At 64.1% G+C, this 14,588-nt stretch overlaps 2 protein-coding genes across 2 annotated transcripts; one reads left to right on the forward strand and one right to left on the reverse strand.

Annotated features, from left to right (window-relative positions):
- The first annotated feature begins 443 nt into the window (after positions 1–443).
- On the forward strand, positions 444–11,604 carry NPR2 (natriuretic peptide receptor 2). The gene is made up of 22 exons (XM_086479168.1): positions 444–1,185; positions 6,202–6,401; positions 6,486–6,599; positions 6,883–7,018; positions 7,110–7,204; positions 7,299–7,431; positions 7,546–7,630; positions 7,737–7,857; positions 8,355–8,429; positions 8,595–8,672; positions 8,814–8,918; positions 9,187–9,258; positions 9,335–9,494; positions 9,568–9,723; positions 9,805–9,973; positions 10,086–10,232; positions 10,413–10,536; positions 10,671–10,739; positions 10,828–11,002; positions 11,090–11,188; positions 11,284–11,375; positions 11,542–11,604. The coding sequence occupies exons 1-22, from the start codon at positions 444–446 to the stop codon at positions 11,602–11,604; spliced, it is 3,210 nt and encodes a 1,069-aa protein (XP_086335294.1).
- Positions 11,605–12,901: 1,297 nt separating this feature from the next.
- SPAG8 (sperm associated antigen 8) lies at positions 12,902–13,371 on the reverse strand. Its single transcript, XM_086480172.1, has 3 exons — positions 13,264–13,371; positions 13,084–13,146; positions 12,902–13,000 (listed from the first exon to the last, which is right to left on the reverse strand). The coding sequence occupies exons 1-3, from the start codon at positions 13,369–13,371 to the stop codon at positions 12,902–12,904; spliced, it is 270 nt and encodes an 89-aa protein (XP_086336298.1).
- Between the last annotated feature and the right edge of the window lie 1,217 nt (positions 13,372–14,588).

A 14,588-nucleotide genomic window follows, 5' to 3' on the forward strand; every position in this document is an offset into this window, starting at 1 on the left:
CCTCAACCCCCCTCCTGGACCACGCCACCCCCCCAGAAACCAGGCAACCCTCCTCAATCCTGGCCACTGCGGGCTGCCGGACCTGGAGAGTCCCCTTCCTAAACACCCCACTGGGAGGGAAGGGGGATCCCTCCACCGGGGACACCCATCAGGCGAGCAACCCCCCCACCGTGCCTCCCCCTACCCAGAGCCGGTGCACCCCTTCCCCAATGCCCCCAATCCCACTAGCCCACCCCCCAAGGGGACACCGCCAACCCCCCGGCTCCCCGCCGCGGTGCCGCCCATCCCCGGGCCGGCCGGCCGGGCGGGGGAGCGGCGCGGCAGAGGGCGCTGGGCGGCCCCGGGGCGGTGCCGCCCGGCGGGGGAGGGCGGGGGGGCGGGGGGGCACGACGGGGGCGCAGGAGCGGCGGGCGGCGGCCGGGGCGGAGGAGCCAGCGCGGCCCATGGCTCCGCGGCTGCCGCTGCTGCTGCCGCTGCCGCTGCTGCTGGTGCTGCTGCCGGTGGCGGCGGCGGCGGCGGGCGGGGGGCGGCGGGCGACGACCCCCGACGGGACGGTGGCCAACTTGACGGTGGCGGTGGTGCTGCCGGAGCGCAACGTGAGCTACGCGTGGGCTTGGCCGCGCGTGGGGCCGGCGCTGAGCCTGGCGCTGGAAGCGCTGGAGCGGGGGGAGCCGCCGCTCCTGCCGCGGCCCTTCTCGGTGCGCGTCGAGTTCATGAGCTCGGAGCTGGAGGGCGCTTGCTCCGAGTACGTGGCACCGCTCAACGCCGTGGACCTGAAGCTCTACCACGACCCCGACGTCCTTTTCGGGCCGGGATGCGTCTACCCCGCCGCTTCTGTGGGGCGCTTCGCTTCGCACTGGAGACTGCCGCTCATCACCGGCGGGGCGGTGGCGGCCGGTTTCAGCCGCAAACGGGAGCATTACAGCACGACGGTGCGTACCGGGCCCTCGGCTCCTAAACTGGGCGCTTTCGTCTCCCACCTCCACGCCCACTTCAACTGGAGCGCCCGCGCCGTCCTCCTCTACGTGGACCGCAAGACCGACGACCGACCCTACTACTTCACCGTCGAGGGTGTCTACCAGGAGTTGCAGGACGGCAGCAACCTCACCGTCCGCCACCACATCTACTCCCCCGACGAGGGCGGCCCCGACACTGCCGTGCACTTCATCAAGGCCAACGGGCGCGGTGCGTGGGGCGGCGCGGCGCGGCGTGGGGGGACGGGGGCCGCGGGGGAACCCCGCGGGGGACGGGGCTGAGCGCCCGGGGAGGTTGTGGGGGGGTGGGGGGGTGGGCTTCCCGCGAAGGGAGCTGCGCAGGGCTCGGGGAGGAGGCAGAATCCTCCGTGGGGCTGAGGATGGGGTGGGATCCGTGTGGGGCGCAGCGAGGGGACAGAGATGCGGTGGGACCCGTCTGGGGCACAGCGGGGGGACAGGGGTGCTATGTGGCACACATAGAGTGTAGCAAGGGGCTGGGGGTGCGGTGGGACCTGTCTGGGGTGCAGCGAGTGGACGGGAGTGCTGTGGAGCACACACAGGGTACAACAAGGGGCTGGGGGTGCCATGGGACACATCTGGGGCACAGCGAGGGGACAGGGATGCAATGGGACCCGTGTAGGATGCAGCAAGGGACTAGGAGCGCAGTGGGACCTATGTGGGGCGCAGCAAGGGATCGGGGGGGGGGGGGGGGGGGGCTGGCAGCAGAACCCATCTGAGGCACAGCAAGGGGTTAGGGGGCCAGATCTGCATAGGGCTTAGCAAGGGGCTAGGAGGGCAGTGAGATCTGTGTGGGGCACAGCAAGGAGATCAGGACACAGTGGGATCCATGTGGGGCACAGCAACAGGCCAAGGAGACAGTGGCACCTTTTGGGAGGCACTGCAAGGGTCTGAGGACACAGCAGAACCTGTGTGGGGTGCAGTGAGGGGCTGAGGACACAATGGGACCCAATGCAGGGCAGAGCGAGGGGCCAAGGACATGGTGGGACCTATGTGGGGTGCAGTAGGGGGTGGGCAGGGTGAGACTTGTGTGTGACACAGCAAGGGGCCAGGGACATATTGGGGCCCGTGTGGCGCACTGGGGGGGACAACTGGGAGCTCAGTGGGACCCTTGTGGGGCATGAGGATGGGCTGAGGGCACAGTGGGACCCATGTGGCGCAAGGGGAGGGGTGGGCAAAGTGGGTTGTACACAGGGTGCAGTGAGGGGTGGGTACATTTTATCATGGTGGGGTTGGGGGAGCAGCAGGACCTGTACAGGGAGGTGGGTGCACAGGGAACAAGGTAGGACCTGAGATCTCCAGGCCATGCCAGTGCCAGTGTGGGGATCAGGGAAGGGTTGGGGGCCACAGGGTCCTGCTCCCTGCGTCCAAGCTCAGTCACCCTGTGCCAGGGAAGAGCCAGGGCAGACCCTCACCTTGGTGGGATGCGTGGTGTGAGGGGCACTGGGGCCACCCTACCCTCTGCATTAGCAGGATCAGGGCATCCCCAGGGGCAGGTGGGACCCAGCTACCATGGAGGCTGAAGGTGGTGATGTAGACGTGGCCATCTGAAGGGCAGTGCCAGCTGTGGTTACATGCCCAGAGCAGCCTGGTGCTGACATGCAGAGGTGGCCATGCCATGCTCGGGCATAGCCCCCCAACCTGGTAACTGGGTGCCCCAGTCCCCGCTGCACTCCAGGGACGGGGCTGGGAGTGGCCCCACCCTTCTGATGGAGGGATAAATCAATTTGGTGCCTCGTGAGTGCCCCAAGAGAGTGGTTATATTGGGACTGGGAGGAAATGGAGGGGCTTACGGAGGCAGCTGGAAAGCAAGGGCAGCATGATGCTCTTTCATTATTGATGAGCGGGGTGTATCGATCATGGAGCCAGCCGCTCCGTGATGCTTCTTAATGGATCCTGAGATGCTGTGTCATTAAGAAGGACATCAAGCTGGGATGAGTGGAGCCAGATGGGACAGTGGGAGACATGACTGAGTGTGTGTGGGACAGGGGCAGGGGGGCACATGGCTGGGGCACTTTGGGGTGCTGGACTGGGTTCCCCTCAGACTGAGGACCGTGAGGCTGGGTCCATGGGTCTGGGCATCCCATGGTGGGCTGCAGGAGCTGAGCAACTTGTGGCTGCCCCTCTTGTTTGCTTGGCCGAGGGGCTGAGATGGAAGCTCCCTGCATATGCCATCACCAACTGTGGGGTGCGGAGCTTCACGTGGGGCAGGGGCAAAGGACATGCAGGGAAAAAGGCTAAAACCAGTGATTCCCGTCAACGTTTCTGGCTTGGTGCCGTAAATCACCCCGATGGGATTCGATTGCTTCTGGTGCAGGCAGGGAGTCATGGCTGCTGGGGGAGGAGGCCAGGCATGGGCAGAGACCTGGGGGCCCTATAAGCCGGGATGTTGGAGGGGTCTGGGCCCCTCTGGCCACAGCCCAGAGATGGGGGCAGGGTGTGGGGCTGAGTGCTTGGCCCCACGGGGACAGGTGCTCAGGACTGCAATGCTGATGTTAGGTGCTTTCCTAACCCGGGGGTGTGGGGCAGGGAGTGGAGACCCTGCAAGGCTGTTCCAAGGGTGCCCACCCCTGCGTGGTGTGGCACAGAGAGGGAAGCAGGAGCTTTAGTCACAGCCGTGTCCATGTCCTGCAATGACACTGCATGTCATCCCTCTTGGCATCACCTTCCTTCTCCCAGGTGATGGGCAGGAGTTTGCTAAACCTTTCCTGGGGAAAGCCGCTTCCCTGCCTGACTGTGTGCCCCTGGTGCTGCTGATCCCCGACGTTGGTGGCTCTGAGGAGTGGGCACGGGGGGATGTGGGTGCATCGCCCCATCCCATGTGTGGCCGCCTCACACTTCCCATTGATCCTCTCACCAGTGCCTGGGCGACGTGCAGGGCCCCACGTCTCTCCTGCCACTTGCAAAAGCGCTGATATAATTAGAGCTGTGGTTGAGGGAATTACCAGAGCATCTGTCTGCACAGCCCAGGTCCCCTGCCTGGGGAGACGGCTGGGTGCTGCTGCTGGGAGGGGGTGCGCTAGGTTCTCACCCCCGCAATTCCCTTGGGCGCGGGACAGCCACTTGGCCAGGGCAAGGGTTTCCACGCTGCAGCGCTGTGTGCTGATGGGGCCGCTCAAAATTGGGATTTGCTGCCCGAAACCAGGATTCACCCTCACTTTAGGGTTATCTTCTATCATGCAGGGGTCAGGCAGCGTCTTGCCACCCGTATACATGCTTGGGGTCAGGGCCATGCACTCTGCCGCCTGCATCACAGAGGAAATAAATGCTTCCTAAATAATGCTGCATGTACCCTAGCCTCGCTGAACCCCATTCCCCTTGTCCTCTGTGGTACTGAGGCTGCCTTTGACCATTCACCAACCCCCGGCAGGGGGGGGGGTGTCATTGAGCAGGCAGGGGTGCTGCTGGCCAGGCAGGAGGCTGCCAGCTGGAGGCAGCTGCCAGCGTCACTGAGAGCCCCAAGCATTGACCCTTCCCTTCTGTACATCTCCTGCAACCTGTCCCTGGGGAGCAGTGCAGGCGCCATCGATCCCCTTGCTCGGTGGCCTTTGACCAGACGGGCTTTGGCTGCCGCCGCTGCGGGGGCCAACTGCCTGGGGCGTCCCACCATCTGCCACCAGCTGTTGTGGCTCCTCAGCCCGTGTGGTGCCGTGGGCTGCCTTTTCCTGGCGCCTGAGATGGGATGGGGAGGGTCCCATGCTGTGTCCCCTTGTGGGGGGACCCTCAGCCTCTGCGTGCTGGAGAAATGCTGGGCTGCCCATCCTGACCAAGAAATCTGGGGACAGCACATTTCTGGGTGCGGGACTAGCGAAGGGAGGAAGCCAAGAGTGTTTATTTGAGGTATTGCAGCACTCAGAGGGAAACCATTTCAGACCCTGAAATGGGCTTTTGCTCACGCACAGCCCAAGCTGCTGCGATTTCCCTCTCCCCCGTGCCCGGGAGCAGCTCCCCACGTCGCTGTGGGTTTCCTGCACCCGAAGTGGGTTTCTTCTCCCACCCCCCACCCGTGGGCTGCCTTGCTGCCTCCGTGGGTGACCCTGTCAGCCCTGCTGCCTGCATGGCCGGCTGCCCTCCAGCAGCTGGGACCTGATCCCAGGGTGCAGGACTTCTTTGTTATCCTCAGCCCTCCCCGCACTCCGGATCCGGCTGGGGTGCCGGGCCCCATGCAGAAGGGCTGTGCGCCGGGGCCAGCGCCCAAGCGTGACATTCCTTCAGCGCACCACCTCCCCCCCCCCGCCCCCCCAGCTCCCCCCGCTCCCCCCGCTCCGCCGCCTCCTCCATTGCTCAATCCTGGGTTCCCAGCCAGGCTGGCTGGAGCAGGGGCCCTGGTTTTCCGTGGGGAGGGAGGAGGCAGTGACAGGATCCTCAGCGAGGGCAAGAAGGGCCCCTGCTTGGGGGGGTTTTGGACACTCTCGGGTGCCCACCCCCACGGCCTGCAATGCTTTGTGCCAGCCTGACGCCGCCCCCATCACAGCACCCGGGTGGGCATCCCACTGGGTCTGGCCGAGCCCCCAGCAGCGGGTGGGGGCACGCGGGGCGGCCAGATGGGGCCTGGGCACCCCCTTGCCGCGTGGGTCGCACCAGCGAGATGCTCTGTTTCCAATTAGCGCCGGCAGCCACCGAAGGTGCTGGAATCCGGGAACCTGCGCATTCCTGCCGCACGGCCGGCGGGCCGCAAACCCAAACATGGGTTTGTCCTGTTCCCCAGACCAGGTTCCCCAGGGGCCTCTGGCGCACGGCCCCGACGCCTCTCCCAGCCCCCTCCCCAGTCCCTTGGCTGGGGCTGGTGGGGAGCAGATGTTGAGGCAGAGATCCCCCGGGTGGCTTTTGCTAGAGCAGGGTACGTGTGGGTGCTGGAGGAGGGTGTCGGGGGGGCCTGTGCGTAGGGCGTCTGCCTCATACTTTAGAGCGAGGGTTCCCCTGCTCTCCTTTGCTCCTTCAGCTGATGGAGCAAGAGTGGGTCAGGACCAGCGAGGGCGGTGGGGCTGAGTGGGCTCTGTGGCCATGGGGCATGTGGCATGAGAAGGGGGTGAGCCGAGCGCTGCTCGCTCCTCCTGCTCCATCCTCCCCGCAGCCACCGAGCGTGCCCCCAGGGTTGCTCTGTTCCGTCGCCCCAAGGGAAAGCATCCCACCCCACACCTGGCCGGGGTGCCCCAGGTGTGTGGGGGGCTGGCATCGCCCCCTGTGATGCCCCGCATCTCACTGGCAGTGGTGTATCTCTGCGGGCCGCCAGAGATGCTGCGGCAGATCATGCAGCTGGCGCAGCGGGAGAACCTCACCAACGGCGACTACGTCTTCTTCTACCTGGACGTCTTTGGGGAAAGCCTGCGGGGTGACTCTGCCCGTGACCCCTTCAAGCCCTGGCAACAGAGCCCAGGCCAGGACTCGGGGCTGCGTGAGGCTTTCCAGGTGAGCTGTGCCCTCCTGCCTGTGGACAGGGATCTCCCTGACCTGGCCCCAGTGTGTGATCCAGGATGCTGTGCTCGGTTCCAGATGGTGCTGGTGATCACCTACTATGAGCCCCAAAACCCCGAGTATCAGCACTTCCAAACCCAGCTCATCCTGCGAGCTAAGCAGAAATTCGGGGTGCAGCTCAACTACTCCCTGGTGAGTGAGACCCCCTGTGTGATGGGGTGATGGGGACCCTCCACATGGGGCCGTGGCACCTCACCAGGATGCGGAAGGTGGGACACAGCCGCAGGCAATGCCAGAGGCCCCATCCTTGGTGGGAACAGCTGTGGGCACTACCATCCCGGCAGGGTGCGTGTTGGCCCCAGTGTTGGGTTATGGGGCCACGGGTGGGTGCGTGGGCCCGGTGTGAGGGTCCTGGGGCCAGGGTGCTCCTGTGTGCGTGGCCACAGGTGTGCTGAGGTCCCCCCACTGCCGGCAGATGAACCTGGTGGCGGGGTGTTTCTATGATGGGATGCTGCTGTACGCCATGGTGCTGAACGAGACCCTGCGGGAGGGCGGCTCCAAGAAAAACGCCACCCACATCATTGAGAAGATGCGGGACCGCAAGTTCCAGGGTAAGGATGGGACAGGGACGGCTGGACTGCGGGTGCCATGGGGGCAGTGGAACCTGGTCCCCATCCCACCTGAGTCTCGCTTCTCCTGCAGGGGTAACGGGGCTGGTAAGCATGGACAGCAACAATGACCGGGACACTGACTTCAACCTGTGGGCCATGGCCGACCCCGAAAGTGGGCAGTATGAGGTGGGGGCTGGCACTGGGATTCTGCCAGCAGCTGGGGCTGAGGGTTGGGAGGCTGGGGGCTGGGGGGGGGGGCGCTCAGCTCTCTCTGCCATAGGTGGTGGGACACTACTCAGGTGTGGAGAAGCAGATCCATTGGCTGGGACGACCCATCCCCTGGGTGAAGGGGGCCCCCCCCTTGGACAACCCGCCCTGTGTCTTTGATGTGGATGACCCATCCTGCGATAAAAGTGGGTATACTGAGTTCCCACGTCCCTTGGTCCCCAGCACCCTTCCCTGTGGGTGCGTGGCAGCCTGGCACCCGTGGCCTGCTGGGCCATGCTGATATCCTCTCCTGCTTGCAGCCCCCCTGTCCATGCTGGCCATCGTGGCTTTGGGCACCGGCCTCACCTTTGTTATGTTTGGCATCTCCAGCTTCCTCATCTTCAGGTCAGTTGGGGCTGGGGGAGCCTCTGCCTGGGTGCTGGGCACCCCTCCGTCTGGCAGGGGGGCAGGCACGGAGGGTATGAGGGCCTGATCCCCATGTGCCCCCCAGGAAGCTGATGCTGGAGAAGGAGCTTGCCAGCATGCTATGGAGAATCCGCTGGGATGAGCTGCAGTTCGGGAGCCCCGAGCGGTACCACAAGGCAGCAGGCAGCCGCCTCACCCTGTCCCTGGTGAGAGATATCAGCCCTGAGGCACAACCTTCTCCTTTTCCTTTTCCTGCCCCTATGTTGCCCTCTCTCCCTGTGTGACAATCCTTCCTTGTTGATCCCCTAAATGGCCCTCCATCCCCTACAGAGGCATGGCCCCATTGCATCCATCCCCTACACAGCCCTCCCTCCCTACATAGCTCTCCATCCCCTGCAGAGCCACTCTTTATCCATTTTCTATGCAGCCCTGAATCCTCTACACAGCACCATACCTCATCAAGCCCTTACGTGGCCCTCCATCCACTACACAGCCACACCTTATCTATCCTCTACACCCCCTACATCCCCTGCAGCATGCCATACCTCACCCTATAGTCTTCACCCTCCCTACAGAGCATGCAGAGCTTGTCCTTGACCATTCCCTGCGCACCCCTGGGTGTCCCTGCCCTGCTTCATTGATGCCTGTCACCTCTCACTCCATCCCTAGAGTCCCCATCCCTAACCCTCCTCCTTCCCCACAGCGTGGCTCCAGCTACGGCTCCCTGATGACCACCCATGGCAAGTACCAGATCTTTGCCAACACCGGTCACTTCAAGGTCAGTGCAGCAGGCAGGGAGCTGAGCCCTTCTGCCAAAACCCCCCAGTCCTGTTGGGGTGCTCCCCCTTGGCTGAACCTCTAGCCCACAGGGTGCTGGCACCTTCCTCCCCTCCCCAAATTTGCACAGTGGGTGCTAACCTCTTCCCTGTCCCTGGCACCCCAGGGCAACGTAGTGGCCATCAAGCACATCAACAAGAAGCGCATCGAGCTGACGCGGCAGGTGCTCTTTGAGCTGAAACACGTAGGTTTAGGGTCTGGGCTGGGGTGGGCACCCTGCTTGGGGGTGTGGGGGCTGTTCCTGGCAGTGGGGGGGGATGCTGGTGGGACCAGCAACCCATCCCCTCTGATCTCAAGCCTATCTTGTCTCTGCTTCCATGTCCAGATGCGGGACATCCAGTTCAACCACCTGACCCGCTTCATTGGGGCATGCATTGACCCCCCCAACATCTGCATCGTCACCGAGTACTGCCCACGGGGCAGCCTGCAGGTAGGGGGGCTCAGGGGCACTGGGACTGACACTTAGACACTCCTGGTGGCCTGACTGGGCTGGCTATTGAGGACAGGGCCGTAGATGCTGGTGGCCACCCAAGCCTCACAAGACTCGCAGCAGAGCTGCCCAAGCAGGTGTCAGAGGCCAGTGGAGGGGAGAGGGTGGGTACCTCAGAGATCCCCTGCGGCTGGGTACTTGGTGAGGCTGGTGCTGGTGCCACCATCCCATGGGTGCTTGGTGGGGTCCACTCAATGTGCTGCCCCAGGATGTCCTGGAGAATGAGAGCATCAACCTGGACTGGATGTTCCGCTACTCCCTCATCAACGACATTGTCAAGGTACGCAAGCAAGGGGTACGAGGGCCTGGGGGAGGTGCCTGAAGGATGCCAGCTTCACCATGTTGGTCTGTCCCAGGGAATGGCCTTCCTGCACAACAGCATCATTGGCCACCACGGCAGCCTCAAGTCATCCAACTGCGTGGTGGACAGCCGGTTCGTGCTGAAGATCACCGACTACGGGCTGGCCAGCTTCCGCTCACCCTGCGACGGCGAGGACACGCACGCTCTCTATGCCAGTGAGTGCCTGCTCAGGGGGAACAGGGGGGCAGGGTGGCCCCGCCTCACCACCCCTTGGCTGTGTCCCACCAGAGAAGCTGTGGACGGCCCCAGAGCTGCTGCAGAAGGGGTGTCTGCCTACCCCGGGCATGCAGAAAGCAGATGTCTACAGCTTCGGCATCATTGTGCAGGAGGTCGCCCTGCGCAATGGCCCCTTCTACATTGAGGGCATGGACCTGAGCCCCAAAGGTGAGCGTGGGGGGCAGGTGGGTGGTCCTGTTCCTGCCAGGGAGGTCTGGTGCTCACTGTCGGCCACCCTCCCCCCGGCAGAGATTGTGCAGAAGGTGCGTAACAGCCAGAAGCCCTTCTTCCGCCCCTCCATCGACATCGGGGTGCACAGTGAGGAGCTGGCAGTGCTGATGGAGCGCTGCTGGGCGCAGGAGCCAGCTGAGCGCCCCGACTTCAGCCAGATCAAGATCTTCATCCGTAGATTCAACAAGTGGGTGGCTGGCGAGTGGGGAGGGTGGCCCTGGGCAGGAGCCAGGGCAGCCATGGGTGCAGCGATTGGGGGGCAACTCTTCCCACGGTGCCAGCTGCCTGCACCCCGGCAGGGAGGGCAGCACCAGCATCCTGGACAACCTGCTGTCACGCATGGAGCAGTATGCCAACAACCTGGAGAAACTGGTGGAGGAGCGGACGCAGGCCTACCTGGAGGAGAAGCGCAAGGCGGAGAACCTTCTCTACCAGATTCTGCCCCAGTGAGAGCGGGAGAGACGGGAGTGTGTGGGTCTGGGGGTTGGCATGGGGCCAGCGTGCACCCACCGCCATGCAAGCACAGGGTCCTTTGCTGGCTCTCCATGCTGGTGTAGGGCAAGGGACGCAGGGGTAGCAGGGGGTATGGGGTGGGAGCCCACTACCATACCTCCTGTCCTCGCCAGCTCTGTGGCAGAGCAGCTGAAGCGCGGGGAGACGGTGCGGGCGGAGGCTTTTGACAGCGTCACCATCTACTTCAGCGACATCGTGGGTTTCACTGCCCTCTCGGCGGAGAGCACCCCCATGCAGGTGAAAGCAGGGCTTGGGGGGGCAGCCCCGCTGTGGGGCTGGTGGTGGGGGGACTCATGACCCTGGTAGTGCCGTCTCTGGGACTGGGGGGACATGCCCACTCCCAGTTCCACTCGCACCCTTGCTCCATCCAGGTCGTGACGCTGCTTAACGATCTCTACACTTGCTTCGATGCCATCATCGACAACTTTGACGTTTACAAGGTGAGGGGAGGGTGAGCAAGCGCAGCTCCCTAGAAGTGAGGTGGGCAGCGAGGGGCCCGGGGTGTACTCACTTCCCCTGACCCCACAGGTGGAGACCATCGGGGATGCCTACATGGTGGTGTCGGGGCTGCCGGTGCGCAACGGGAAGCTGCACGCCCGTGAGATTGCTCGCATGGCCCTGGCCCTGCTCGAGGCTGTCAAAACCTTCAAGATCCGGCACCGGCCCAATGACCAGCTCCACCTGCGCATTGGCATACACACCGGTGAGCCACCACACTGGCCGGCACTGCGGCTGAGGGGATGCTTGCCCACCCACCCTGCAGCAGCCACAGGCATCTCTGCACCCACAGGTCCTGTGTGCGCTGGCGTCGTCGGTCTGAAGATGCCACGGTACTGCCTCTTTGGGGACACAGTGAACACCGCGTCCCGCATGGAGTCCAACGGCCAGGGTGAGCCATGGGGCTGGCAGCTGGGGTCCGGTGGCTCAGGTCACGCCCCGCTCCTGGACCCAGCCATGTTGCTTTTGCCCCTCTGTGCCATCCAGCTCTGAAGATCCACGTCTCGTCCACCACCAAGGAAGTCCTGGATGAGTTCGGCTGCTTCGAGCTGGAGCTGCGTGGGGATGTGGAGATGAAGGTGAGGGCGCGGGGACCCTGGTGGGGTGCCAGCCCTTCCTGCCACAAGGGCATGTGATGGGTGGGTGGGCTGGGGCTGAGCACTCTTCCACGGTGCTGGGGATGGCACCCAAGGAGCATCGCCAGGGGTGGGGATGGGGGTCTCACCACCCCTCTCTGCCCCCCAGGGCAAGGGGAAGATGCGGACGTACTGGCTGCTGGGTGAGAGGAAAGACCCCAAAGTCATCTGAGCCCAGTGGCTGTGGTGGAGCCCCCAACTCCAGTGGGGCTGCCAACAGTTCCCTGTGCCTGGACCCCCGGGATGCATCGGCACCTCACCCCCCGTCACCACAGCCCCTCACCATCACCGTAGCCCCCCTGCTTCAGCAGGGCTTGGGCGTGGGGGGGCCAGCAGCCATGGCACTGCTTGACCCCCTCCATCCGCACCAGCAAAGCCCACCTCCCCCCCACAGCTTCTGCTGGATGGAGGGAACCAGCCCCAGTCCAGCCCAGGGGGAAACCCCTTATCCCCCTACTCTCTGGGGTCCTGCTGCCCCTGCCCTCTCCCCCATGGCTCAGCTGGCTCTGAGCCGCTCCCGGGGCCTGGCTGCCCCGCAGGGCACTTTGCCGTCTCTTTTCAGTACCCAGCCCCCGGCAGAAGTTATGCCCTTGTCACCCACTCCCTGGGGTGGGGAAACAGGGTCTCCTGCTGGGACTGACCTCTTGGCCAGGGCAGGCATCAATGCCGTGGCTCCCCTCCCTCCCCGATCTCCCGCTCCACTGTATATAGCCCCACCGGGTCATGTAAATACCCCCCCTCCCCCAGGTGTAAATATAGGAGTCGCTGCAAACTATTTTGTTGAAATACAAACCTCCCCAAATCCCTCCGTCCCCCGACCTCTGCTTCACTCTACCCTGGAGCATCAAGCGGGTTGCGGGGCTGGCAGAGGGAGACCCCAACAATGAGCTCAGCCTGGGCTGGGGACAGCTGCCTGGGGCATCCCAGAGCTTAGTACCCCGGGGGTCCAGCTGCGGCATGGGATGGGGGTCAGGGCACTGGGGGCCAGTGCAGGGCAGCTGCAGCGGTGGCTGGCGAGGGCTGCAGGCAGTGCTGGGAAGGCAGAGCCGCCACAGCGGGGTTTGCTTTGGCTTGAGGGCTGCAGTACGTTCCTCTGAGCTCATGCTCTGGCAGCAGCACCACTGCCTCTTACTGGAACCCACCTGTGCCTGGGGACGGGGACTGGGGCCGCATGTCACCCACTGTGGGTGTCGGGAGAGGGCATGTCCCAGGGGACAGGGCTGTGTCAAGGTCTCTCTCTCCGTGCTCAAGGAGGGAGGCTTAAGACCATAGCATGTTTTGGGGCAGCAGTGACTTGCAGAGGGGCTGGAGGCTGTCCCCGCGCCTGCGCTGCACGTCCCTGTGGGGATCGGGATGCCAGGTGCTCCCCCTCCAAACGCCCAGCCTGAGGACAACCCTGGGGCAGCAAGGATGCTGGGACCACCTGTGCTCCACTGGTTTTTATTGCTTGTGGAGCTGGAGATGACTGCTCAGGGGGGCAGGGGCTGCTGTAGGTACTCGGTGATGGGAGTGGAGAAGGCTGCGTTCCTCCGAAAGGGACTGTTCCCACTGCGGATGCTGGTGACGCCCTGGAGGGGAGGAAAGCAGAGACATCTCTGTCAGCAGCCAAGTCCCCCAGGTGCCAGCAGGGCAGGGTGCCAGGGGGGCTTACAGGCAGGCTGTGGGCTTGCTCCAGCCAGAAGCTGCAGGGCTGCTCTGTGAAGTAGTTGTGGGGCTGCAGATGGAAGCAAGGTGACAGTGGGCAGGGAGGAACATCCCGGGGAGGGACATGGGAGCCTTTTGGGCTCCTGGAGGCTGCCACAAGCTGAGGGTGGCTGTCCCCTGCCTGTACCTGGGTGGCAGGCAGTGGTGTGAACTGGCAGCCCCCAGCACGGTAGTCGTGGTGCGTGGTGGAGACCGACTCCATGGGCATCCGGGGGGGACAGATCTTCTCCAGCATCTCCTTCCTGCTGGCAGAACAGACCCCCGCACCCCTCAGCTATAGGGTCTCCCCCCACCCCAGGCAGGCACCTGCAGCAGTGTCCTCTCCTCTGGGGCATGGCTTCAGGCGTGGGTGGCACGCGGGGACGCAGGCTTGCCTGTATTTCTGGTACAGCATGGACTCCAGTATGGCCCTCCGCTGCCCTGTGGGGGGAAGGTGCCATCAACTCCGCAGCTAAGATCCCCTTGCTGCCTTTTGCTGGGGCATATGGTTTGGGGAGACGGGGGCTCAGCCTCACCTTGCCCCAGCAGCAGGGCCCTGTGTGGTGGGCCATAGGTGTCCTTCGCAGTGGTGCTGTTGGTGGGCCAGGAGAGGAGCTGGTTGACCAGCAGCCCATGGTGGCCATGCCGGTGGGTGAAGCCCTCACTGCCTGGCTCCTGTCCCGGCACAAGGTCCAGAGGGTTTGTGGCTCTCTGGAGACAGACATTGGGGACTGCGGGAAGTGGGCAGGAGCCCACTCTGCAGTGACCTGTGCCCACTCCCAGATTTTAGGCTTTTGATAGTCCCACGGGGCCACATACCTAAGGCCGTGCCATGCACGCAGGTGCCCGACACAAGCCCTGGGAGCAGCCCCAGAGGCACAAGCTGCAAAAAAGCAGGGATGGCCCTTCCAGCCAGCCCCTGGGAAAGCTGGAGCAGGGGCACCTGTGGCTTGGGCAGGGGTGATTTCTGCCTGCCAGGGGTCAGCCAGCCTTGTATTCCTGCCCCAACCCCGTGCATGCCCAGGCTGCCCTTACAGCTGCGCAAAGTGCTCTTACGGCACTCAAACAAACCGTGGGGTCCCCAGGCTGTGGCACGGTTTGGCCCATGTAACCCCAGCCTGGCTTGCCCAAGCAGGCATCCCTGCACCCAGGCTCTCCTCCCAAAGCCTTGCTGTCTCTCCCCGCATGCCTGCCTGTGCCTTTTGTGCTATTGAATTTCATCCCCTTTCCAACCTGCTGGGCTCAAGGTCATCCAGGGAGCTCTGGCTGGGCCAAGGACGTCTATTTAAAGAGAGGGGGCTGCCCAGAGGCAGGGGGTCTTCACAGGATCAGCACGTGGGGTGTGGTGGGATGGCTTTTGAGGGGCATTCCCCTTATGGCCCTCAAGGCGATGGTGACCGGTTACCTCCTCGTGACAGTTGTGGATCAAGCAGCTCCCGTGGGGCACCAACTGGCTGGGCTGCTCTGCTGGCA

Source organism: Leptosomus discolor, chromosome Z (genome assembly GCF_034619465.1).
Source record: "Leptosomus discolor isolate bLepDis1 chromosome Z, bLepDis1.hap2, whole genome shotgun sequence".
In the NCBI taxonomy this organism is placed as follows: Eukaryota; Metazoa; Chordata; class Aves; order Leptosomiformes; family Leptosomidae; genus Leptosomus; species Leptosomus discolor.

Coding starts and splice junctions, on each gene's coding strand:
- NPR2 (XM_086479168.1), top strand. CDS start 444: ATGGCTCCGCGGCTGCCGCTGCTGCTGCCGCTGCCGCTGCTGCTGGTG. Junction 7,858..8,354: donor GCCGCCTCACCCTGTCCCTG/GTGAGAGATATC, acceptor CCTTCCCCACAG/CGTGGCTCCAGCTACGGCTC. Junction 10,740..10,827: donor ACAACTTTGACGTTTACAAG/GTGAGGGGAGGG, acceptor CTGACCCCACAG/GTGGAGACCATCGGGGATGC.
- SPAG8 (XM_086480172.1), bottom strand. CDS start 13,371: ATGCTGGAGAAGATCTGTCCCCCCCGGATGCCCATGGAGTCGGTCTCC. Junction 13,147..13,263: donor CACCACTGCCTGCCACCCAG/GTACAGGCAGGG, acceptor TTCCATCTGCAG/CCCCACAACTACTTCACAGA. Junction 13,001..13,083: donor AGCAAGCCCACAGCCTGCCT/GTAAGCCCCCCT, acceptor CCTCCCCTCCAG/GGCGTCACCAGCATCCGCAG.